Source organism: Astatotilapia calliptera, chromosome 19, assembly GCF_900246225.1.
Source record: "Astatotilapia calliptera chromosome 19, fAstCal1.2, whole genome shotgun sequence".
NCBI lineage: Eukaryota > Metazoa > Chordata > Actinopteri > Cichliformes > Cichlidae > Astatotilapia > Astatotilapia calliptera.
Window position 1 is genome coordinate 21,594,207 of NC_039320.1, and position 27,044 is coordinate 21,621,250.

A 27,044-nucleotide genomic window follows, 5' to 3' on the forward strand; every position below is an offset into this window, starting at 1 on the left:
AATTAGAGGAGCAATTTCTTTTTCCGCTAGTTTTAAAATGAATGAACTCTGTTACTTCAGCAGAAACAGAAACAATGAGAAATTTGTCTTTGCTGTTCAGGTTTTAGGCCCACAAATACTTTCCCTGCCTGCTGCAGCGTAACACTTTTACATGTCAGAGATGTACTCCTGAGGATGGAGTAGCTCTGACTTTAATCTGTTTGTTTGTTTTTAAAAAGTGTTTTTGAAGTGTTCTAGAAATATAAAATTTGGTATATTTTTGGCTTTCCCTCTACACTGCAGAGATAAGCTAACTGTCCTGTCCTATCAAAACTTGAAATTGAGTGTTGTGGTGCGTATTTGACAGCTTGGGAAATGGTTGTTGTGCGTTTGTGCGTGCAGTTTTTTTTACAATGTAGATTAGAGAATTGTGAATTCAGATTTTGTAGTGTGTGTGTGTGTTTTTTTTCAATGAGCATTATTGTTTTTGGTATTTGTACATAACTTGTTTTGTATTTATACCTATTTTTTTCTAAAAAATTTTGGACTGTTGTAAGTCATTCAGCACTTAATGATTTGTAATATTGTGAAGTTATTAAATAAAATATACTGCAGCCATTGTTTACACATGAATTTGAGTTCCTCTTTTTTAATCATGTCAGAAAAAGCGGAATGCGTATGAATTGCTTTGTATGACGTGACTCTTGGTTTGATATTCTGATGTATCGCTAATTCTTCGACATCTGTGGAAGCCATATGAAAGTTTAAACAGTGCAGGCACTGATCTAATATAAAGTGACATTTCCTAAAGAGTGACAATAAGTCTGCATCAATAGTTACAACGAAACTGAAACAGCTATAAACACATTCAGACAGGTGCACAAAGGCACCCATCATTCTTCACAAGCTTGTTGCTTTGGAAACCGCTCACAAAAGGGAGCAAGCAATCAGCAGGTCAAAGTTCAGTGGGTCACGCTGCAATGGTGTGTTGGGGGTGAAAAATCTGCAAGGAAAAACGATGTCATTAATTTTAGTCAAAGCACATTGCTGCAAGTTAGAAATGCAACTACAAGTTTCTTCAGAGATCGGTTTGTGAACACTTCTTTAGGAATAACTAAGCTCGCATGGAACTCCAAGGAGCATCCACGTGACTTTTATGATCAACACGAAGTTTATAAAGCTTTATACTCCTTACAATGTAGAGAGAGGGTGCTGGTTCTCTGCAAACTGTCTGTTAACGGAAACTACAGAACAGCTCGTGTTCTGAACAAGAGATCTTAAACAAGCATGTCAGGCATCACATGACAGCCCTGGCTGCAGGGTTTGCATGCTATCTAAAGAGCAAGCTACCTTGTTTCTGTTACTGCTACAGCAGCAATCAGCTGAAGTAAATCTTGTCAGCTGGATCGTTTAATTGCAGAAACTATAAATACCTCTTTCTGACTAATGTTCACCAGTTTGCAGCACATACCCACACAGTCCTTTAAAACACTACATGTTGTTATTTACGGCTCCAGGATGAGGAGCGGTTCTGCTTGGTTGGGAAACTTTGGGTGGACTTATAACCTATTAGTTACATGGATAGTATCACTCGTACGACTCAGATGACACTATGACACGCAATTAACATCGATATGAATCACAAACAAGTCTGTCTACCTGTTCCCACTCTGCAAAACCTTTTGTTACCATACCAACTGTAATAACAGGTACACTGGCATTGGCATCTGTTTGAGGGTGGAGTAAACATTGTTGCCTGCCCAGAAGCCAGACCACGGAGAACCTGCATGGAATGGCCCTGGACTGACAGTGCTCAGTCAGTAAGTCACAGATGATGTATTTTTCCAAAGCAGCAGCTGTCACTTAACGTCAGAGCTATTATTTATTTTTATTTTTTTTACATCAAAGCTGCTCTTCAATGCAGGTTCTTGAGGCAAATTAGTTTCAATGGAGCTCCAGTCCTATTCAATACACCTCATATGCCTATTCCAGTGGGAAACTAAAGCCCTGTGTTTTGCAATAAATCAACTTTACTTTGTCTCCCCAGTCCCCCAATTTTCAGTCATCCATGTCAACCAGAAGAGGGGGTATTTTACGGTAAGCCCAGGCCCCCCTTGTCCTGACAGGGGTAGTAAATTGATAGCAGTGCTAGTGGAGCTGAGTCAACAAGCAGCAAGATGAGGGAGATATTTTTTAGGGGGGGAGGGTGGCTGGAGGCCGGGTTCATAGAAGAACCTTATCCTGCTCCTCTGGGCTGCTGGGAAGCAAGAAGGGAAATCCGGGCAACTGGAAGATGTTGCTGTAACCTCCAACGCCGTGTGTGCGTCACAGAGAAAGAGAAGCTGTATTCGATGTACATCACTTCCTCACTGCCAAAGTTTCCCTGCTCGCAGTCTCTGAGAGGAGTTTGCTCTAACACAAGAAATGATGTGGCATGAAAGGGAAGCAACCAGTTAAATCACCCTTAAGAGGGGAAGAAGAGAGTTTCTTAATATTTAAAAAGAAAAGGGCGGTAAAGGGTGGAGACAAGGAGGGAAAACATTAAGTGAGTCACATTTCCAATAAAGCTTTGATCTTTTTCTGCATTCCTGTGTTATTCCACCTTTGTCGACCTTCCTGCACACAAATTCTCACTGCTAAACTCCAAACATCACTGAACAAAAAGGAAAACAATTTTCCCCTGTCAATTTTTCATCTCTTCTCTCCCGCCCACCCTGGCCTTGGACTTGGGTTCTTCACTACATGTTAGTTCATTGCCTGAGCAGACCGGTTTGCTCAGTTTTACAATAGGACCCGGGCTCAAAGGCTGGCTGGCATACAAAGGCTCTGCTTCTTTACTGAGTGCTGCAAAGAAACTGAAGGAGGGTATTGTTTGAACACTGCAAGCCCCTGCATTACATCAGCTAGAAGTGCATTAAAAAAAATGAGTGCATGCACAGTGAGCATGAAATCACACACGCTGCACATATGTCACAATAATAGATGCCAGCATGTATCCATGCAAGTTGCAAATATACAATATCTGTTTTCTGTCTTTCCCTGCTTAGCTTCCTCACACTTGGAGCCATGCAACAAACAATGACTGAATGAGGCCCTGCTAAAGTGGGTCGCCAACCCTATTTATGTGATGTGTGCCCTCACTTCCTTTCAAGAGTGCACATTTTTTCACAATGATTGAAAGGTTAAAGAGTGGGGTTTTACAGCTTTTCCTCTAGAGACTTTGGTCCACATTTTAAATTGTGTTGCGCCTTATCTCATAAGGAAAAACCAGAGATATGTTTGTTTGGACTCCAGAGGAACTTTTTTTCCCCCATAGCCCCCCCTTTGAGCTTTCAGTTTAAGCTCTGTGTGTGAGTGAGCGTGTGTGCCTGTGGGTGGGTGTGTGTGCAACACAACAATGATATCTTGTACTGCTATGCATGTACATTTTGGCCTGTCTGTGTTTTGGCTTAATAACACGACATGCAATTCAAAAGGAGCTTGTCTATCTTTGTGACTGCACACACAGTACCACTGTGAGCGCCCACATTTAAGACACTGCATCCATTCTGTGCTTGTTCACTGAGCGGCAGTAATAAGCGGGAAAAGAGAACAGATAAAATCCTTTAAACAAAAAGTAATCCTATTTTTGCTGATTGAATATGATAGAGATAATCAGTTACCTGTTGAATTGGCAGTAATTCAGTTTTTCCCTTCATGTATCTAATGTAGGCAAATATGTGGTTTTGTGGTAACGCTAAAGGGAGCGACTAAAATCAGCCATCTGCACTTCATAGTGTATTTTATCGCTGCTCAGCCTGAGGCAATGTTCACTGATACAACTCCTTTTTTCAAGTTGACAGGCTTAACAATAGCAGGCATGCAGGACTTATGTTAGACACACAACCCTTGCCTTTCCCCCCCACCTCTCTGATGCACTAGGTCTTCTTTTCTTTTCCCTTTTTTCCCTTTCTTTTCTCCCCAAACGACTACAGGAAATGTCAGTGAGGAGGGATATCAAAAATCCTCCCCTTTGAGAAATATCTTTTCATTAGATGAAAAGGAAGAAGAAGGAAGCTTTGGAGCCTCAGCCAAGAGGATCAAGGTGCAAAGACGCAATGAGCCATATAATTAAAGAGCAGCGCACATAAAAACCCGAATCCTTTTCTCGGGTTTAAAGAAATACCTTTTCCTCCTTCCAGTGTTTTGGTAAAACTGCAAAGTGCAGTTTTGAAAGACAGCATTCAGTGACAGTCGATAAACTGTCCTATCATCCCATCCATTGAAATTCTTCTCCTTAAGTTAAGTCTGTGAAGGAGGAATTCTGCATCCATGGCGACCGGACTATAGTTTGCATAGAAATGAGAAGTATTAATGAAAGAGGTGGTGACAAGAACACACACACACACACACACACACACACACACACACACACACACACACACACACACACACACACACACACACACACACACGCTTTTCTCTCTGTTTCTGGTTTGCCAGAAAGCACAAACATTCCCACGTGACGGTGGAGTTTGCTCCCTCCCTCACTGAATGCGCTCAGTAGCGCGCTGGTGCACCTTCACGCGCACACGTCCTCGGAGTCGCTCGGGACTTGCAAAGTCTAGTTTGACTCAACTTTCCACCTTAAAGACTTTGTTCAAAGGAACTCAAACTCAGATGAATACGGTGTTTTTTTTTATTATATATTTTTTCAGTTTCCGCAAAGGAAGGAGGGAGTGACCGTACTGTTGCCCTTCTTCTTCTTCTTCCACTTCAAATGGGACTTACATGCGCGCGTGTAACTTTGCCTCACTTTTCTCTTCACTGACTGTCGGACCCGCTTCGCCCGAAACATGCCGGAGCGAATAAGCGTTTCGGACTTTGTGATCCTGACAAACGAGGATTTGTCTTCTCCGGGGACTTCAACGTTTCAGTCTAAAATGAGCGACTGTCGGAGCACAGTTTCAGCCGTGGAGGAGGTGAGAGTTGTGGAAGGGGGAGGTGTGTGCAGAAGACATACACCTTTGTTGTTTACCTGACGTTTTACCCCTACCTGTAGCTTGTGTTTTTTTTTTTAAATTTATTTATTTTTAAACTCAAGCTTTAATTTTCTTTTTGTAACACAGTTTGCACGTGAGCACAGGTTTCAGCAGTAAACTTGCGGTGTTTCACGGACCGGTAATTTATTTCCAAAAGGTATAGAACCTACAAATGCAAAGTGCTGTGGCTTTGTGTCGGAAAAAGCGGGACTGTCAGTGTATTCATTTTGGAATTTCATGGTTCCCAGTTTAGAACATGGGAGTAGGTTATGTTTTCTGAAATGTGCAAATTGATGGGTGCTGCACTTGTACAGGACAGGCTTAGAGTGCGTATATGATCTGTTCAGTATAAACCCCAGTGTCTGATTCAGCAAATAAGTGAAGGTTACATGAGGTTACAGTGTTTATGTCGTCGGTCTAGTGGGAGTCAGAGTGGTGGGACACTAACAGAACACACACGACACAGAAACATGCCTGAGTCACACAGAGTGATGGATTGTGTTTGTAAGGGTAAGCATGCACACATGCCCATAGCTGCAAGCAAGTCTGTCTGCATGCCCCTCTTCATAACTAGTACTTTGAAGACTTGTTTAAGGCTTCTCTGTGTGCACATTGGTGTTTTGTTTGAAATCTCTTCTCTCAAAGCTCCTCGCGCAAACGAGGAAGCAGAGGGAGCCCACTATGAACTTGGCCATAAAACAAATATTCCAAATGTGCATGTCAATACACATTTGTCTGTATTCTTTGTGACTAAACTTTGTGGATCAGGGTTCTGCTGCGGTCCATATGGATTTGTGTTTTTGGTTAGAGTCACATCAGTCTGAGTCACTGCTCCTAGCCTGGATATCTTGATGCCCACCTCTAATAAGAGGAAACCTCACCATAGCCTGAGAGAGATGAAGGATCTTCTTTAGGAGTTCCTTGGCTTGAAAGTGAGACTAAGTGGAGACTTTAGAATAAAGAAGAGCATTTTAAACAGCTGTGTGATGCATTTAACTTGGGCTCATGTCCTTATTTATCAGCATGACACGCTGGAAAATACATGGCTGGAATTGCTGTTTAGGGAGGGTCACGCTGGAATTCTACACATGTGAACACAACCAGATGTAAGGGCAGTTATTTCTTTTCATAGATGCTCAGATTATAGTTATCATGTTCAGTCAGCTCATCCAGGACTAGGTTGATTAGTGGCAGGAGTAAACCACAAGAAGAAAAGCAGAAGTAAACAGTTTCACTTTCTTTAGCAATAGGCAACAGTAGGTCATGTCATTCCCAGACATGCTTTTAAGAATCAATCTAATCTTGATCAATTAGTTGATGTGTTGAAATGTTAACACTTTGTAACAGATCATATATCAGTCAAGTCATCCAATGTTAAAGTCTACTCACACACCCGTACAGTGGGAATACACAGCCATAGATAATGAAGCAAAGTAACTGTAAGTGACACTATCAACATGAGTACACATGCATTGTTAGTCTATTTCAGCTGAATGGTGGGTTGTCTCTAAAGTTTTTGCGCGCTCTTTCTCACATTTAGTTCATCAAAAGCAACCTGTTTCACTGACCTGCCTCAGCTTGTTTCCACTGTTTATTGCCATCTGCCAACCAACTCACCAGAGGAAACTCCAGCAACTCCCATCTCCAGTCTCCTCTAAATCACTTTCCCACTTCTTGACTATGGCGTCACATAACGGAACACACCCGCACCGCCTTTTAATTAATGAACTAACATTTAGGGAGTGGACCCGACCGGGAAGGCCTGTGGTTTGTAAACAACACCGTCCGATGAGGCAGAGTGTCTGTTAAGTCTAGATTGCTGGCTCATTAAAGCTATTTCTGGTGACGTGTAGGTGGAGTGTCGTAAGTGTAGTTCATTTAAACCAGGGCCCGCGAGAGGAGCATAAACAATATGTAGCTTCAAATAGTTTGGGCTTTGAAGAGTTATTGTTCAAATACAATGAAGGCATTTTAATGTCTGTTTCATGTCTTTGTTATGCAATGTTTTTTTTTTTAGTCTCACAGTGAAAACCTGTTGTTTCAACGCAGACAGTGACAGGTGAAATGCATATTGTGACATCATTTGGGACTGTACACGACAGTGAAACGCAGACTATCATATGCTGGGTGAAGGCTTACTCATCTGTTTTGGCTTTGTCACACATCGTGAGAAAATTAAACCAACACAGTTTCTCAATGTATTTTCTGAAAAGTGTACCAATACACTTGCTGGCACTTTATTAGATACACCTTTCTAGCATTAGATTGAATCCCATTCAGAAGTGTCTTAATTCATTGTGGCATCGATTCTACAAGTTACTGGAAACATTCCTCAGAGATTTTGTCTATATTACCACCACAACATCATAGTTGTTTTTACAGATTTGTTGGCTGCATGTCCACGGTGTTAATCTCTGTTTTACCACACCTTGAAGTTGCTCTGTGGGATTGAGATCTGGTGACTGTGGAGGCCCTTTAAGCGTCACAATCAAAAAAGCAGTTTGATATGATTTGAGTATTGTGAGGTGGCACGCTATCCTGCTGGAAGCAGGCATCAGAAGATGGATACACTGTGGTGATAAAGGAATGGACATGGTCAGCATTGCTGAGCATTGTTTAAATGCCAAAGGATACTTTGGCATTTAAACAATGCTCAGTTGGTAGTAAGGGGGAGAATATAGGTCAAAAAAATATCTACCACACCGTTACACTGCCAAAGACTTGAAGTGTTGATACAAGACAGGATGGATCCATGCTTGCATGTTCAGACCCCACTATTCACATTTCATAGCCAAAATCAAGACTCATCAGACCAGGAAATTTTTTTTCCAGTCTTGTGTTGTCCAGTTTTGATGAAACCGTGCGAAATTGTAACCTCAGTTTGCTGTTCTTAGCTGACAGGAGTGGCACCCGGTGTGGTCTTCTGCTGTTGTAGCCCATCTGTTTCAAGATTCAACATGCTGGGCATTCTTGGATGCTCTTCTGCTTACTTGGCTAAACTTGGTTATTTGAATTAAATTTGCCTTCCTATCTCATTGAAGCAGTCAGTCTGACATCAACGAGGCATTTTCACCCAGAGAACAGCTGCTCATTGGATGTTGGCTGGTGATGATTGTCGTATGGGTGGGAAAATCACAGTAGATCAACAGTTTTGAATTATCCAGACCAGGCACCAGCAATTAAGCAAAGTTCACATGAACTTAAATCAGTTTTCTTCCCCATTCTGGTGCTCAGTTTGAACTTAAGCAGGTCATGTTAATGATGTCTACATCCCTAAATGGACTAGGTTGCTGCCATGTAATTTTCGGTTTTAGATATGTGTATAGACAAGGAGACGAACTGGCGTAGCAAACAAACTGATGTAACGGAGAATTCAGTAAGCATACTTTTTGCTGTAAATGTTGAGTTACTGCAAGTGCAAACATCCTTATCTCTTCCTGATTTCTCTTTCTTTGCAGTCTCTGGAGACAGACCACATAGCCCTACAGAGGATGAAGAAAACAATCAAAGCTATACACACTTCTGGAATCTGTAAGTGCCAGCGTGTCACATGCAATTCTCATTCACTCAGTAGATTATGAGTTAAAGAAAACAATTCTACCCGCACTTATTACTTAGAAAAGTCCCCTTAGTTCTCTTTTTTTTGTACATGAAAAAGGTGATACCGGAGAAAATGCAACAGAAGCACAATAAATTAGCTTACACAAGCTGTAGTTGCACATAAGTTTGTATTTAAAGTGCTACAGTGCAAAAGGGAGCAACAGAAATGGGAAGAAAGTAGGGTAATTTAAAAACAAAATCCCCAGATAATGATTTCCATCTATACAGAAAGTAAAATAGCCCATCTCTCGCTAGCCAGCTGTCAAGTAAAGGTCAACCTCTATTTTGACTGTATGATCTGCTTTGTGCATAGGGGAGCCTTCAGTTCAATTCAGTTTTATTTATGCAGCGCCACGACAACAGCCACAACAACATTTCCTTACGTTGTAAGGTAAAAACCCTACAATATTAGAAAGAAACCCCAACAAACACGTGATCCCTTAAGGGTGAGCACCTGGCGACAGTGGGAAGGAAAAACTCCCCTTTAACAGGAAGAAAACTTCCAATAGAGCAAGGCTCAGTGAGGGGCAGGTATCTACCACAAGCAGCTGGGGGGCGAAGGGGAAAAAGAAAAGAGCAGTGACACACTATGAGAGAAAGAACCAGAGTTTAATAATTACTAATGACCCTTAACATAATTTCTGCTATGGATGACATCATCCGACTTGTGTTTAAGAGTGAGGCCCCCTATTCTGGCACCCAGGGATGATGTTTATTTAAACAACACACTCTATTGTTATGGACTGTGTATGCGTTGGAGTCTGTGTTTAAAGTAAATGGCTTTGGTGGTTTCGGCAACTACAAGGCGCCCTCTTCATTGACCTCAGTATCCACAAGGTCACCAAGTGAGTGCTTTCTGAGTTTGTGTGTGTGTGTTGTGTAGATTTATGTCACTGTAGCTTGCCGCAGAGCTGTCAGATGTGGGCATGAATAACACATTAATGCTCACCTCAAAAATGTGTTGGAGAAACAGAGAAAATGCTTAACATGTCCCGAGTTTGTTTTTCTAAAGTTGCTTGCAAGCCTTGCTTCCCATTTTAAGGCATCGGCTTGTACTTTTTAGTAAAATGAGTCAGCAGGCTAGCTGCACAGAGTTAGGCAACCAGATGTATTCAGCTGTGCTATAGCATCTATAAAGAAATATTTTATTATTGTTTGCTTTGTCTAGTTTTTGTCTCTCTAAGTGGAATCATTACGGTTAGTTCCAGTAATCCGAGGCTGGGAGGCCCTTCCCTTTCACTCATTATGCTATTGAACCTATTTAACAGTCCTGATGTTAGTTGTGGACCAACAGTGTGACTCACAATGATAAAAAGCCTGACTCCCACCCCTCCCCCGTGCTGGTTTGATGCTCTGTTACTGTGTCACGTATTTGCAAATTAAGAGATTCTTTTATTTCTTTCTCTATTCCCATAAGTACTCAGCACTTGTTTATGCCAAGATGCTGTGGCCTGTGAGTCTGTGTGTGTTCTAGTAGAGCAGTGAAAAAGCAGAGTTGCCCCGGTGGTATCTGGCAGTTAAAGGTCAGCTGTAACGTCATCCTTTGAGCTATGCAGCGACTCAGCTGTTTGTTATTTAATAGTTGCACGTATGTTTATTGTAATAATTTTTCTTTTCAGCGGCCATGCAGCCACAACCTCTGCAGTTTTCATGCAAACCCCTAGATCTCATCTCCTCCATCCCGCAGTTTGTCTGCATTCCTTCCTTAATTCACAATTTTTCTGTCAGACAAAATGTTCCATTTCTGCTTTTCAGCCAGTGTTAGCCTGTCTCCCATCTGCAGTCAGTTTACCATTTTATATTTGTCTTGAAGTGGAAGTGGAGCAGAAACTTGCTGTGCTTCCTCCCCATGTCTACTTCTGTCTGTTTAGTCAGCTCTGGGTGCCTCTACAGATGTCAGGTCCACGTTATAAGGAGCCCATATTTGTTGATTTACATCCAAGATTTCCTAGCTTGTATTATAATGTGTGTTTGTTCATCCTCTTTCCAAAAAACCTGTAGAATGAAACCTTGTTTTATACTACGTAAGCAAAAGTCGTGCCCAGATTCTTCTCCATCAGCACTTGTTCATAAATATTCAACAGACCGAGAGCTTACAAAAGTTAAGAAAGGGACCTATAAGCCTCTTGGACAAACATGAATTTCTATATGTTCTACTCCTCGTCCTCCACTGGGTGTAAACCAGTGCTAATTTGTCCCACATGCTCGCCTTGTTAAACTATTCCCAAGACAACAAGTCAGTCTGCCTTTGTCAGATTTTCTGTGCCTGTAAATTACTCTGAGTCACTCCTTACGGTCTGTATCAATACTTACTATGTGTGTTGTTTTTCAGCACATGTGGACAGCAAGGAGCAGTATATTGAGCTGCTGGAGAACTTGGGAAATAGCCACCTGACTCAGGACAACAATGAAGTCTCCACAGGGTTCCTCAACTTGGCTGTGTTCACCAGAGAGGTCACATCCCTCTTCAAAAATCTGGTGGGTTAAAAAGGACAAAAGATGGGAATACAAGGGAAAGGAGACATTTGCTTAAATTCTGCTGCTCTTACTAGAGTTGAAATCATTTACACTAGTTGCATAGAACTAGGACTAAGGAAGACATGGCTCTAATATACACAAATATTTATATAATCAGAGAATTTTCAAAGGAAATGTGCCAAATTTCCTTTGTTGTTCCCCATAAGCACATATGTGTGCTCACATACTTACATGCTGCATGAACGAAGGTGGTTTTTAACAGCTGAATACTTGGGCTTTTTGTTTGAGGCAGTCCAGAACCCTCCCTCTGATAGTTTCTTTGGTGATGATAATTCATCCCAGACCTCTACGTGTGAGTCAGCACACACACACACACACACACACACACACACACACACACACACACACACACACACACACACACACACACACACACACTTAACATGTGTTTGTCAGGGCCTCACAGGGGCGACTACAGCTTACAGATGTTAAAGGAAGTGGGCCCAAAGGAGGGTGATTTAAGGAGTCGTACTGCAAAAAACTGCCTGAGCATGTCCCTTAATGCCTCGTTTGAGTGTTAGTGTACGTGCCCCACTGTCTCAGTGTGGGTATAAACATGAATCCATTGATCCATGTCATCTGTCCATTTGTTGACATTGGAAGCCGGAATTTCCCTGTGTAAGAACTCTATGTGTTATCTATCGGTTACCCCAGTGTTTGGCTGCCAACCAAAACAAACTTGCCACTCTTCAGGCTGCTGTGTCAATATATCAAGGTTAGCTCTACAGTCGGCTCAAGGATGTGGTTGGACATTAGTTATGTTAAGAGCAGGGTTCGGCTTGGTTGTAATTCACCAGAAGCCATAAAAATAAAATCTAGATGATAATTATCTGGGGATGTGTATCGGTGAGTCATGATGAATGTATGTTGCCATGCATGCCAAAATACTCATGTGATGTACTTAGATGGAGGAACTGGTTGTATTACAGTAAAAGCGACTTGTTGGGGTTATACAGGTTGTTTTGTGATTCATTCTTCCCAAATCCACAATGGCGTTAATCTAAACCTCATCCAAATCTCAAATGAATCTCACTTTACTTTATACAAACACTTCATCCAGAGTCATTGCATCATCCTCCAACTTGGATTCGAGCATTGTAGTGGTGCAGTGTTTTGTTTTTGATGACTCGTTAGTTCAGAATAACAATATCACCGTGCTTGTGAGTTATCAATTTCTCATTCCCAGAAATGCTCGTACAGACAGTCAGAGTGCGTAAAACTCAATGTGGGTGCATCTGTTTCTGCTTATACTACAGCAGCTAAAGGTCATCTGTGGCATTTTACGAAATATTTTTCCATTCTTCACTGATTTTTTTTTTTTTTTTTTTGTTCTCTTACATGCTTCAGGTACAAAACCTTAACAACATCATGGCGTTTCCTCTGGAAAATGTGCTGAAGTCTGAGCTTCGAGACAGCAGATTGGTGAGTCTGGATTTTATTACTTACGGTATAAATGAAATTCTCATTTAAATACTGCAACCTAAACTGGTTCACATGTGATAAAGTTTTATCGTTATTGTTTACCTAGCAACAGATATGTGGATTGTAATCCCTTTTTTGAAAAAAGAAATGCAGATTTTTGTCAAATATGTGAGGATAGCTCAATATTATAAAATAGAAAAAGATGTTTAGATGTTACAGTTCACACAGAAATCTTCAGATGAGCCAACCGAAAGCCTCGTGATGACTTTATATAGTCAAGATGCAGTGCTTTGTATGTGAGGAGGTTCTGTTTGTGTATGGGATATCACTGTCTGGAAGAATGATTCAACTATTGCAGTGTAAACTTTATTTTAGGGCAGATTTCCTCTGGCAGAAGTTGTATTCACTTAAATGTTGACCCCACTAAAGTATTCTTTAATATAAGATTATTTATCCAAATGAAATAGTAAGAGTTTGCTACGTTCCAGCACAGAACTTACCCGTCTTGCCAAGTATTTAACCTTTTGATTTGCCATGCTAACACACTAGTGAATAATAACTAGCCAGTGCTTCTGCAATCTCCCATCTCTGCCCTGTCTTTTAAACAGCTGACTCTGCAACTGAATATTGCTTCATTATAACTGTGAAAGAAGGCACAATGCCCCTGAAATCCTGTTCATCCAGATAGCAGACTAGCCGACTAATTGCATCACAGTGTGTTACCTGTCTCGCTCCACCCGCTTGAGCAATAACCAGGAAGAGCTGTAAAGTACAGTTATTACTGTGTGTAATGCAATGGGGATATATTATTAATCGTTTTCTCTCCTCTCCCCTCAAACAGGAGCTCAAGAAACACATGGAGAAGAGCTGGAAGGATTATGATGTAAAAATGTAATTATCCATACTCTGTCCATACTGTTACTTCACATTCATCTGTAAGAGTCAGACTGCAGTAGAGTTCTTCATCATTGGCTCATTGTTTTCCTGAGAGTAAACAACCTTTTAAAAGCTGCACTGTAGATATGATGTAGTAATGCCATAGCCTCATGTGACATTTTGATTTGTGCGATGATAACGGCGCCGTGAAATGAAAATGTTTGTATGTCAGAGGCTGTAATTGTATCTGGCTTGCAAGCCGGTAATCTTGGAGTGCAGCCTCATGCCTTTTTAATAGGATGGCTAATCCACGTATAGCCCTCTGTGTCCTTGTCCTCTGCATTGCAGCAACTTCAGCAAAAGTAACGTTTGTTTCACATTAATTAACTCCAGCTCTATTGCCTCTTCATATGCAGTTTTAGTTGCCATTGTCTGATGTTAGCAGATAAACACGATATATACACTCATTTCCAGCAAGTGTTTTTCTAGTGAATTTGCAAAATAATGCAGACACGAGGGTTCACAAAGTGTAAATGCTCATAAATTCATAGCCACTTGCACAGGCCTCACATTGATGCATGACAGAAATATAGATGAAGATGGTGACGAATGTGTTTGTTTCAAAAGCTTCATGTATTATATTTCCTTCTCATGTGGGGTTTAGGAATTTGTGTGGCAGCACAAGTTAATAAGATAATGATTCATATCCCAAGGTCATTTCCAGTTACTTTAAAAAGAAATCAAGCCCAAGCATTTGCACTTTACAGCCGTTATTTGATTTCAATCCAGCTCTGGTTCAAAGTGTTTTATAATGCTGTAAGGAGATTACATTTCATCCAACTTCCTCGCTCGACATGAGAAAGGGAAGCATGATGGTGGAGTAAAAGCTGCACATGTTCATACAGATGGAGCTGATCAGATTTAGCTTTTGTGACAAACATCGTGTGTGCAAGTAAAGACGGAAAACCTTCTTTATGTCTTCTTTTCATTCTTTCTTCCATTCCCTTCCCCCCTCCAGAGTGAAGCTAGAGAAGGAGAGGAGGGAAAAGAACAGGCAGCTGGGACTGATCAGGACAGAGGGATCAGATGGAGCAGAGGACATGGAGAGAGAGAGACGGATCTTCCAGCTGCAAATGTGTGAGGTGGGGAATTGGTGCCAGTCAAAATACCATACTCCAGACTCCGTTGGCATATCTGAGCTGGGCTTCATTTACTTTACCAGGGTGGTCTGCTTATGTGGATTACATATTCTATTCATGGTGGACACTGGTGGTCACTCCTTTTTGTGTCTCTTCAATCCAATTCCTTTGATGGAAAAATATATTTCATTAGACTTAAACATGAGCATAGTTATTGAGTCTCAAAACTGAATTTCAGAATAGGTGGTGTCCTATAGATTAGCATACAAAGAAAATTCAGAAGCAGGTAATTGTGCATCATCATGCATAATCAATCACCAGATTGGGGGAAATGGGTGAAAAATGCACTTGTGGTGTAGTCCTAACTGAGTTTGGTGGTGCACATGCAGCTGGAGAAAAGCCTGAGGAAAAGAAATAGTCTTATCTTGACTGAGACCAGCTGTGGAGACAAAGAGGAGAGGCAGGGGAAGATGAAATTTTCACTTGTTGCAGCTTACCCTAAACCCTCTGTCTATTAATCTTTCTTTCCACCTACATATATGTAAACTCAGTAAATCACACAAAATGTCACATGAATGAGCAACACAGAGCTGTTTCAGGTAGACTGTGATGGACGAATCCAGATGAAGGTTTTATGGGGCAAAGACTCGAGTACAATGTAGTCATTCAATCCACACAGAGCTAAAACCCCATCGCTCAAAGTCTCTCTCTCTCTTTTTTTACATTTCATCATTACATACTGTGAATTTGTGTGTTTTTGTTTATCAATAAAGACTCTTTACATTCGAGCTGTACAGTTAAAATATGCAGTAAACACATTAAAGGTGTGCACTCAAGGGTGGAATTTAAGCTACTGAAAAACGGTAGCGTCATGCTTCGCTGCATGTTTTTACAGACCCATCGGTCCTTTCTATGGAGAGTGGTTTCAGAGGTGTTTTTAACTGTCTGTTTTTATTCTTTTAGTACCTTTTGAAGATCCAGGAGCTGAAGGTGCGTCAGGGTCCTGATCTTCTCCAGAGCCTCATCAAATATTTCCAGGCTCAGCTGAGGTCAGTATCTCAGCTGGCATCTACTTTCACAGATATGTTGAGTTTTAAGGGATTCTGCACAGCAGTCGGTCTTTTTGCAAAGCCTGTTGCGGTTCTTGTTAACCATTTACACTTTTTATTCCTACCTAGGCTTTTTTTTTTTTTTTAATGTGGGAGTGAAACTGTTGTTACAGTTACAGCATGTGGTGTTTTAGTTGGTGTGAAATCAGATGTTTAAACTAAAGTAGCTTGTCTCAGCATTTGTTCTTTTTCTGATCTCAGTTTCTTTCAGGATGGGCTGAAGGCTGCAGAGAATCTCTCTCCCTTTATCGAGAAGCTTGCTTCATCTATTCACACGGTACACATGAAAGCTGCTCTTGTGTTTTTCACTCCTCCTGGATTATATGCATGTTTTTTCTTACCCAGTGTTGCTGTAATTTTAAAAGAATATTTGATTGCACTAAGAAGTCAAAATATGCACATACCCCACATATTGATGCTATCATTCTAACAGACTACTTTTCTTCATTCATTTATGTTTGGGAGGAAAATACTGTGCACATATAGAATTTTACAGTAAAACCCTGTGTTATGTTTCAGCATTTACTTTTTCAATGTTGGTCTTTCGCAACAGCCAACCCCCTCTTCACTGAATCCACAAGCAGCGACTGTTTAAAGGAGTCTCTTCCCAGAAATGCTTGCCCTGGTTTCCAATAGATGGAAATGAATGTATCATTCATTTTCATACTTTCCTTAGTACACATCTATTTCTCCAACCGCTTTAACTGGGTTTCTGCCTGCGCACTATTTGCCGTGCTCCATTTTTCTGGTTGGAGCTGCTGGAAACAGACTGTTAACTGTGATACTGGAAACGTTAGAGGTTTTTCTGGTTCTTCATGGGCAGAACACAGAGCCGTTCAGACATGCCAGACCTCAGTCTCGGGAAGGAAATTCAGATAGAATCTGTGTCATGGTTCTCCAGGAAAACAAAATACTTAAACTTCCCAGTTAAACTGGCCTGTGTTGCTTGTGAGTGTGGTCATTCTGCTTCTTAATTCAAAATGAAAAACCTCAGAAGACTACACACCCAAATACTGAACTCTGTTCTAGATCATTTAGATCGTTACACAAAGCTGTGTGTTGTCTTTCCACACCCAGAACAAATGAAAAAAGAAAAACATGTATGTGATCAAGTGAACATATTCTCTTCTTCCAACTTTTTTCTTCTTTTTTTAGTAAAAATATTTTCATGGTGTGTTTTGTAGGTTCGCCTAGACCAAGATGAAGAGGTAAAACAACTCACACAGTTGAGGGATTCTCTTAGATCACTTCTACAAGTGGAGGGCAAAGAGGTATGTTTATTTATGTTAGTCTTTATTTATGTCTGGTAAGTTAGCTTACTGTAGACCTTTTAATTTGTCTGTGTAAAACCAATATCAGCGCTATAAAAAGCCCAGGTGCACTGGCTTTAAGTTTCCTGCTGATTACAACAGTAGTGTTTTGCCACCGTTGTTATTGTATTGCTTTGAATTTTTATAATCTGGACAACTGGTTTGAAGCTTTAAAGTTAAATCCTTAAATCACTGTTTATATTCCAGGAGTACCTCAACAGGAAAAACTCTGGCAATGGGTATAGCATTCACCAACCGCAGGGAAACAAGAAGTACGGAACGGAGAAATCCGGTTTCCTGCTTAAGAAGAGTGACGGGTGTGTAAAGGCATTAGCTGGTGTCATGTATGAAGTTGGAACACAAGCATTTTGCAGGAATCGCAAGTACATACAGAATAAGAAGAATGGGGTAAACGGTGCTCACTAACATTGTAAAAGACAGAAATGATCTCAGCTGGGTGAAAATTAAGTAAGTATGGCACAGAGAAAGAAAGGCTAATGCAAACTTCATCTGCCCCAGCTGGTCTTCATTATTGTGAGATGAACATTCAAGCAGGGGCCCCTCCTGTGGAACTTATTGGCAGACTGGCTAGCTAGCTGATCCAACATTTGCGTCATGCGCATGCACGAACAGACACACACACACAGTCCTAGATTAGTGTGTGATAAAGAGAGGGGATGTGGTTCAGTAGGGCAAATAGGAGGCTTTGGGGGAGTAAACTTTTCTCAGGCCACTGACAAAAAATAGAACATGTGCTTTAGCAGTTTTACCTGATTCAATCAAGATGACGAAAACTGTACTGTGAATAGGAATAATCTGGGCCAGCAGCGTGTATCTAATGGTATCTGTTAACACGGCTTTCACTTAATGCACTGCACACATCATACAGAGAGTTAATAAATATATTCATGTATTTGATTGTTTTTTTTTAATAATAATTGGCCTTTTTCTTCTTCATTTGTGTTTCATCTCAAAGTAAGAGGTTTGAGAAAGATGTGGAGTCAATTCGCTGCTTTTTCCCAAGTACGGTAACTCATGATTGATACTGTGCTTTTAGACAATAAATGCACATGAGTAAACTTAGCAGGATACAGCAAATATTGGCTTCTGATACAAGTGTTTGTCTTAGATTCGACCCCAGCAGCTGAACCTGCTACTGCTGGACGAACCCGAGACAGAGACCTTTGATGACTCGTAGTTTATTAACTTTGACCTCAAGCTTCCGTCAACATTGATCATACAGACTAGGAGATAAGAAAATTCGATTCATTTCGTCGTTACGATTCGATCTTTATCGATTCTTATCGATCTTTTTTTTTTTTAAAAAGGAGAACAAAGTCATAGCTCAAGCTGTTTATATCTTCTCTTGAACAATGAATTAGGAGTAACATGCCTACAACCAACAGTGAATCTTGAAACAGCCTACGGCTTCAATGGTGTCACAGGTCCCAGAAAAAAATTGAAAGTAAATAATAAAATAAAATTCTTTGAGACATATCACTTTGACGGGTCGTTTGTTAAAATATAATTGTTTACTTGTTATGTTTAGGTACCCACACTTTTTTTGTTGCTTGTTTTTCATTTTCATTTAACTGTACTCTGCCGATACTCATATTACAGATGGCTAAGCCCCTGGTTATCAGAAACTTTTTACGAGTCCTGAAGTTGAAGTCGTCTTTTTCCACCCAGCAGGGCTAGAGTAGGAAGGAGCGCGATGTTTTTGTTATCGAATCGATCTGATGTGAATAAGCATAGCATGAAAAGCAATCCAGTACTGATCAACATTCTTCTTAAGATACAAAGTAAATTGTTCTGTGCAATTACACAAGATATCAGTAAGTCCCTGCCCACAATTAACAATTCACTTACCAAAAATCGGGCATCGCTGTGGCAAAGGTGCAAGCCTTGACCACAACTTGACACTGCTTTCTGACATTAGTCACTGCCTGAAAGGACGCACGGTAGATAGCGAAACTCCAGCACGCAGCCAGACCGTCTGTTCCTCATCATGGTCACCAATGTACAGTAAGGCAGGTCTTTAATAAGCAATGGCAACATAATTGCACTGTTATTGATTATTACCTGCCGCATTAACGGGAGGAGGATGCAAACGTTTAGCGCTGCTCTGTGAATACAGTCGGAGCGAATTAAAAACGTCATCCGTGTTTTGAGCAAAGCTTTCATATTCGTAGTTTTTTAATGAAATATCTACTTGCAATCCTGTTGCATCGTCTCATAAAGATATCAACTTTTAGCTTTGAGCCCTTAGGCGCCCCTCAGGAAATGACGCTCCGCAAGTGATGACGTCATTGGGCGACTGGAATCATAAGGGAATCGTTTGCAAATGGCAAACGATCCAAGGAATGAACAGTGGGAACGTTCTGCACCGTTTTCGATACCCATCCCTATTACAGACTGTAAACAGTCATCTGCAGCACAGATGACTTGGAAACTTGCCTCTTTGGTCCTCACATTTGAAATCAGGATCTGAGACATTTAATTTTGGTGTAAATGGCAGACATTCCCAGTGATTAATATGAAGTGCTGCGCGGTAAAACTTAAACAAACCTCTGGTTGTGTGCTTCACGCTTGTTTTATGCCATGTCTAGTTGCGCAAGCTTTATATTGACTGTTGTCTTTCAAGCCTCTCTGCTCCAATTTCTACTGTGTAATTTAGTTTTCAAGATAATATTTAACTTTTGTTTTTTCCCTCTCGATAGATAACCGGACATATCATTTCCAGGCAGAAGACGAGCAGGAATGTTTGATGTAAGCTTTGAAAGTCCTGTAGGCTGCATGCTGGCATTTTTGTCTGTTTTCTCATTATAAAGCAAGTTGTTGCATGCCATACCCTTTTTATGTCAGTGGAGTTATGTATAAGAAAGAATCTTTACAATGTACACATGAACAGCCAGGACTCCAGTCAGAGACAATAAATCGTTCCTGTAAGGAAAGGGTTAAACATGTTTTCATGAAACAAGAAACGCTATAATTTGACGGCTCATGCAGTAAAGAACAAGCTGAGCTGACAATTTACAAAAAGTAAGACAAACTAAATGATGCAGAAAGACTGTTTGAGTCTGACAGAAACCTAGTCTCTTCTGGGTGGGAATTTTCTTGGTAGCCACAGGCAGCAAGCAGGGGAACTTTGTGTGTTCTGATGTGGTTTTGGATGGGATTGCAAGTGGGGTTCTTCGTCCGCTGTCCTTCCCTTCTGTGTGGGCCTCCAGGCAGTTTCTTTGATGTGATGAGCTATGTAAGTTTAGGGGTGCAATAACAAATGGTTTAAATGGAAAAGTACCCGAGCTTCAGAAATGATAGATGTGAGAATCACTAACTCATATTTCTATATTACTCATAATTCAACAACAAAAAACATGCATAAAAAATAGTTTAGCATTTTTTGATGTTTTAGTGAAAGAGTCTTCTCGTTTCCCATGGTGTTGCTGACTCTCTGTGGTTTAAACTTCAAAATGAATTGTTACAATATATGAAATTTAATAACAATGTTCTAAATGTATATCGTTTGCACTTTAGTTGGGTGTCCGTGCTGCAGAACAGTAAGGAGGAGGCCCTGAACACAGCGCTGGGTGGGGATCAGCTTCACCTGCAGGACAGTGGGCTTCAGGAACTTTCCAAAGCCATTATTGCTGAGCTTCGACACATGCCTGGCAATGAGGCCTGCGCAGACTGTGGAGCTCCAGGTTGGCCAGTCATTCTTATATATGGTTACAGAAGTACAAGCATGCAATTATATTTGTTTTATGAGCATAATGAATAATCACCAGCTGTGTCTCGCAGATCCAACATGGCTGTCGACCAATCTGGGCATCCTGACGTGTATTGAGTGCTCCGGCATCCACAGAGAGCTAGGGGTCCACTACTCCAGGATCCAGTCCCTCACTCTGGACCTGCTGAGCACCTCCGAACTACTGGTACTAAATAGACACATGGGAACAGACAGACATTATGCAACAATGTGCTATTCTTTGAAATGTCTTCATGTCACATATTTGTGGATGTATTGTGTGTCACTCCAGCTGGCCGTCAGTATTGGCAACACTCGATTCAATGACATCATGGAGGCAGGGCTTCCAAATGACTCTGTCAAACCATTTCCACAAAGTGACATGTGAGTCTGATTTATAATTTAAGTGATCATGAAAATGAGTTATAAATACACACTTCCTTTGACATTAAGAATGGCTTCAACAATGCCAGCTTATTAGTTTATATTATTGAATTGCATTTGCTTAACAACCAGGAATGCCAGGAAGGAATACATTGTGGCAAAGTACGCTGAGCGTCGCTACGTCCTACGCAGAGAAGAAGCAAATCCTAGCCTGCTTTATGAAGCCGTGAGGAGCCGTGACCTCGCTTTGCTTCTGCAGCTCTATGCTGAGAGAGCAGATCTGGCCAAACCACTCACACTCCCCGAAGGACAGGTAAAGATAACTTAAAGCCACAAGTGGATTACCACACATTCATTTCCTCCAGAAAGCTGCCCTGTTAGGGTGGGGAAAGCTTGTAATAAACCTTTATTACGCAGTGACAGATTTAAACTTTTGACATTCCTGCAAATGATGTGCGTTTAGTTTGAATGACAGCTACATCCTGACCGGGTCGTCCATCCAGTTTGTTTACAGGTTTAAAGGGAGAGGTTTTAAAATGCTGCTTTGTTGTTTTTACTTTAGAAAAGTTGACAGAAATAAAGACAGAAATCCACCTAATGTTTACAAAAATATATCTATATGACACAGTGCTCATATAATGCAAGTAAACAGTTGCAGTATTTGAAATATATTTATGGGTGGGTCATGAGAGGCCCGCCCATCTCTTTTGACCTTTAATTTAGTCTTTACCCTCCTCTGTTGTCTCTCTCCAACGCCTCGCCTTCAAGTCTTTAATCATATTCTGCCCTCCTGTTATGGACTTCCTAGTCAGCGCATGTGCGCGCGTGCATGTGTGTGTGCTTGTTTGTGTTGGTTGGCTTTCATTTATTATTTCAGCTCTTAGTTCAGAGCTCATGTCTCTGGAGAACAAATAAGCCAGGCTCATTGAATTATGCAGGCTCTTCTGTCTTTCTTCTGCCCCTCCTGTTTGCCCTTCATATAAACAGATAAGGCCTGAAGCTTTTAGCAGTTTTTAACACAACAACATGAAACAGTTGTTGCATGGTCAACCTCTGACTTAAGCTTTAGTGTTATCATATTTGTAAGACTGATTTTTAACATAATGTGCAGCCACTTCAGGTGATTGACTGAAGTAGCTATGCAAAAAAATATGAAAACAATATGTAGTACAGATGGAAGATCTCTTTAAATGTCACCAATTTGACTTTATCTTTGCTTTCCACTAAGGGACTCAAGGAGACAGCGCTCCATCTTGCTGTGCGTCTGGAGGAAAAAAGCTCTCTGGCACTTGTGGATTTCCTTTGTCAGAACAGGTCAGACATTGATATGTAGCATGTTTTACTTACTTTGCATGGACAGTTTGGTTTTTGCTTTAGTACAGTTTTATGCCAGCTATCAAATCTATACATTCATCTTACAGTAACTGTCTGGAGAAGAGAACCGCAGAGGGGAACACGGCCCTTCACTACAGCGTCTTGTATCATAAGCCTGAATCTCTTAAGTTACTCCTCAAAGCGAAGGCAGCGCTTCAAACGGGTACATTTTACTCTGTTAATTGTATTTCTCTTTTGCATAGTGTCACAAGTAGAAAGCCGCTATTTTTTCTTTCTCCTGTAGTGAACTCGGCAGGAGAGACGGCCTTGGATACTGCCAGGAGATTGCAGCATAAACAGTGTGTCGAGCTGGTGAGATCTCACTTCCCCTTTAGCTTTTAAAGTTTTTAATTCATAATACTCAGAACACACACTGGCAGGAAGTAAGTTCAGCTGAGGAATCAAGTTGCAACATTATAATACCTACCAGAAATCCAACTCCAGAAGCAAAATGACCCAATTTCCACAGCTGGAAACACTACCTTGAAATAACTCCCTGTGCAGCAGAGCTCAGCTAGGGAACCCTATCCTCATTGGATCCCAGTGTGTATCATTCATAAACTGGTTTTATTTTCTTACCGGCCATCTGCCCTGCTGAATCAGACCTGCCTTGAGTAACATCCTGTTTGATTGTGAGAAATCTTAGAAAAGAATCCTTTGTGGAACAATAAAAAAAAAAAAAAAGTTAGACGAGTAAACTACAAAATTCTTGCGTTGCATAATCGGCTGTACAACTTTTAGCTTGCAATGACACACGACTGTTTATGTGGAAGGATGTAGACAGACTCTTTGGACTTTTGGTTTCACTTTGGTGAAAAATGTTGACCCAAGAGTCAAACTTCCCCTTCATGCCTTTTTTCCTGCTAGCTGTATTTTTTGTCTTTAACATAACAGCTAACAAAAGATTGCAACGTTTGCTATTATTAGTAGTAAAAACAAACAAACAAAACTACATTACAGCAAAACGTTAACAAGCAAAATAAAGAGAAGACGACAATCAAGTCAGCATAGGAGTGAAATAAATTAGGTTTGATATGACAAAGTTAACCGATCAAATAAAGTCGTGTGTACTAATGTAGATAGTTAAATATTCTTTTTGTGCTCTTTTGTGTTTTTTAGTTGGAGCTGGCGCAGAGTGGGACGTTTAACTCTCAGATACACGTAGAGTTCATGTGGGAGACGCAGTCTCAGGAATTCTATGACAGTGAAGATGACCTGGATGAGAGGGTAAATGCCACACACACTAACCACAGTCATTACTGACTTTACCTTTAAGTCAAAGCTTGGCCTTTTTCCTTTCATTTTACATTATCCATTTTGGAAAGTTTATAAATAAAATTTAATGAAGAAAGATGAGGCGGCGCTATAGAAATTAATGTTTTGTTTATTATCTTCTAACTCCAGGTGAGCCCATTACCCAAAAGCCGGTCTCCTCTGTCATCAAATGGAGGTGGTGGACACTGGAGTGTCAGTTCTTCCGCTGCTAGTACAAGTAGCAGACCTTGTCAGGCTTACGAGAATATAGAATTTCTATATAAAAATCCACCAGTCAATAGCGCCCCCTCTGGAGCTTCAATGCCTCCGCCACTGCCAGCTAAATCCATCCAAAGAGGTAAACTACGTTATACAGATTCTCTAGATTAAAAATAAATGAATGAGTTATTTAAGCCAATGCTAGTTTTATCAATTTACATTGTTGCTCTTGTTCTTCTTTTTTTGCCCTCCACAGGCCGCTCAGACCCACAGATCTCAGCCACATCGCATGAAGGAAACCAAATTCCACGACGCTGCTCGAACCCGTCCTATCACTCATCCAGTCCCCAGATGCAGGCACGACAGAGTCCTCCTTCAGGAAATACAGAAAACCAAGGCCAAGGTGGGAGACCCCCTAGGTCTCCAAATGGACAAGCAAGCCTGCTCAGGGCGCATAGGCAGACATGGGATGGTCATCTTGGTTTGAGTTCTGGATCTCAAAGTGGTGCCACATCAGGTTTTTCTCAGAATCACATAGGGCCTGTCAGGTGAGGAAGAAGAATGTGAATCTAGCTCCTGTTGTTTTAATACTACACAGTTTAGTATAATTTGATCTTGTTATTTCTGGGTTATTTTTCCAGTTCGGAGAAGACCACGTCATACCGCCGCACGAGCAGTGGAGGAGGCAGCCAGGGAAAGTGTAGCGTTTTGTCTTCGGCCTGTGTGGGCAGCCAGGAGGATCTGTACTCCACCCCAGGAGGGAATAGTAAAGCCCTTACCCCAGCTACTGCTCCAGTCCCCGCCCCTTCGTCCTCACCTGATTTGACCTGTATCCCACGACCTCGCAGGAATGCTATGGTACAAATGACAAAGACACCTTTTTGTATTATTTTTAAATAAGTTCAAGTTCTCTATGTCACACGCTTCCATTTCAGGAGTTTTTCACTGGGGAAAAAACGCTTAAGAGATTTCACAGTCAGTGTATGAATTTGCTGGTGGCACACTGAGAAGCATAGCTTACAGAAGCATATGTCTTTTCCAGGTTTCTAACAGCAGGCCACATCAGAAGCGCGTCAAGGCTTTGGTGGACTGCCGAGCTGTCAGTTCTGAGCAGCTCGCCTTTTTCAAAGATGAAATTATTGTGGTCACAGCCACTAATGACCCCCACTGGTGGGTAAGTGTAACTACAGATTCATTACAACCTATTTCCCACTCAGTAGCAGCTTTCTGCATGAAGGCCCAGCCATCAGTCTAAGATAACCTTGTTTATTCACCCACTACATACTTTTTCTGTCAGTAGTTTACTCAGGAGTCAATCCAACAGTTATTACTATTTGGCATTTTTGTGGATTTGTATATTTATAAACTCAGAGTAAAGTACAGTAAAATTAATTACCAAAGTTATAAAAGTTAAAATAAATTGACTGGAAATAGTACATAGAGGGATTTGATTGACAGACATATATTTTTCCTAACAGACTGGTCACATAGAGGGGGATCCATCCAGGAGTGGGGCCTTTCCTGTAAACTATGTACACAAACTAACAGACTGAAGAGGGAACACAGTATTCTTCAAAATGGCAAAATCAACCATTTGATCCTTGGAAGTTGATCATCACAAGTTGGAATTTATCCAGGAGTGGACTGTATTATTTTTCTTGGATACAACTGGAACTGACAACATTCCCACATAACGATTTCTTGGCAAAGGGATATGTGAACATTGCGACTTTAGGATTTTAAACATTTAGTCATCCCTAGAAGGCAATAACAAGAACTGAAAGCTTTCATGCCACCCTTTCTAAAACCCTAAACAGCTATTAAAAGGAACGTGTTGTGCATTTATTGTCCAATGTTCATTTGACCATTAATTATATATTTGTATAGCAAATGCTGAAGTTGCTTATGCTGATCTAGGACTTGTACATAGAGGCAATATTTACTTGTAGGGCAGAAACCCTGTAAGGCACTTTAAACTCTGAAGGAATCTTCAGAAAAGCTGGCACAGCTGTAAGTGTGTACATAGCCAGCTACTGAATCGGGATGTAGCTTCCCCCCCTTTTCCTTTGTTCTTAATGGAAACCGTTGAACTGTTTGGAATCGCAGTATACTGTGACTTGGATATAAGGTTCAAACCTGCTCAGTGTCTCAGTGCCGCCTTCCCGGGAACCTGCCAGCCAGTCTGCCTCCTGCAGGCGTCTGGACACCCCAAGGAGAGATCAGAAACTTTAGCCCAGCCGTGTTGACTCTCTGCATAGCTCTCTGGCGGCATGGAGAGCAGAGGATCCGGTTTCTTTTGGCTGTAGGCACTATTCTCTGGAGAACATGAAATAACGATGGTGTTAAGAAAAAAAAAAAAAAAGACTTCTGTATTACCAGAAAATGGCACTTTAAGAGGGCTTGTTAAGAATAGCATCCTACTGCAGTAATTTGTTCAGTGAACACTTCTTTTCATACACACACAGTGGCCTTCAGGATCCTTTAGGAAAGAAAGGATAGGAAAGCAGAGAATGGGAGAGCTTTCACTGCCAGACGTAAATCTTCAAATCTAACACATTTCACAGAATTTAACCCACAACTTCTTGTACATACGTGTCTGAAATGTCTATATATGTGCACTCATCCAGAGTATATAACACCATTTTTACATTTTATGTATCATAAATGATTATATCATTACAGATAATCTTACTTCATGTCACGAATTTGATGTCCTCTCATTTGACATATTTTGTCTTCTGGTGTTTTGTTAGTTGTTAAATGACTGTGGATGGGAGCGGATGGACACAGATGCATAATGTATTCATAAAAGCATTCTTTCTCATTAAACTAAAAACTTGTCACAGTTTCTTCTGGCAAATAAATCATGGGAGAAGCAGGTTATCAAAGATGACAACAGTTTACTGCAGCTGTAAGTAGGAACTAGCAGATTAGCTAATTTCATTGCGTGTATTTGACACATACTCATTAAACTTCTTTAACTCCTGTGATGTCTTTTATACTTTTACATAAGGTCAGATATTTTGGTACCAGGGATGTCATCTACTAATCATAAGGTTGGTGGTTCGATC

At 40.9% G+C, this 27,044-nt stretch overlaps 1 protein-coding gene across 1 annotated transcript; it reads left to right on the plus strand.

Moving 5' to 3' along the window:
- Positions 1 to 4,502: 4,502 nt before the first annotated feature.
- Positions 4,503 to 26,960, plus strand: asap3 (ArfGAP with SH3 domain, ankyrin repeat and PH domain 3). The gene is made up of 24 exons (XM_026152999.1): positions 4,503 to 4,940; positions 8,459 to 8,531; positions 10,933 to 11,078; positions 12,486 to 12,560; positions 13,402 to 13,451; positions 14,455 to 14,578; positions 15,539 to 15,624; positions 15,886 to 15,961; positions 16,869 to 16,955; positions 17,202 to 17,409; positions 19,691 to 19,763; positions 20,532 to 20,698; positions 20,796 to 20,929; positions 21,035 to 21,126; positions 21,259 to 21,439; positions 22,355 to 22,440; positions 22,548 to 22,663; positions 22,745 to 22,812; positions 23,620 to 23,727; positions 23,905 to 24,112; positions 24,230 to 24,521; positions 24,615 to 24,831; positions 25,016 to 25,147; positions 25,452 to 26,960. Exons 1-24 carry the CDS (start codon positions 4,815 to 4,817, stop codon positions 25,524 to 25,526), a joined length of 3,000 nt encoding a protein of 999 aa, XP_026008784.1. The 5' UTR covers positions 4,503 to 4,814; the 3' UTR covers positions 25,527 to 26,960.
- The last annotated feature ends 84 nt before the right edge of the window (positions 26,961 to 27,044 follow it).

Bases quoted from the DNA above. Each gene is read 5' to 3' on its own strand.
- asap3 (XM_026152999.1), top strand. From the start codon at position 4,815: ATGCCGGAGCGAATAAGCGTTTCGGACTTTGTGATCCTGACAAACGAG. The intron at 22,813-23,619 runs GTGAGATCTCAC...TGTGTTTTTTAG, and splicing joins ATAAACAGTGTGTCGAGCTG to TTGGAGCTGGCGCAGAGTGG. The intron at 23,728-23,904 runs GTAAATGCCACA...TTCTAACTCCAG, and splicing joins AAGATGACCTGGATGAGAGG to GTGAGCCCATTACCCAAAAG.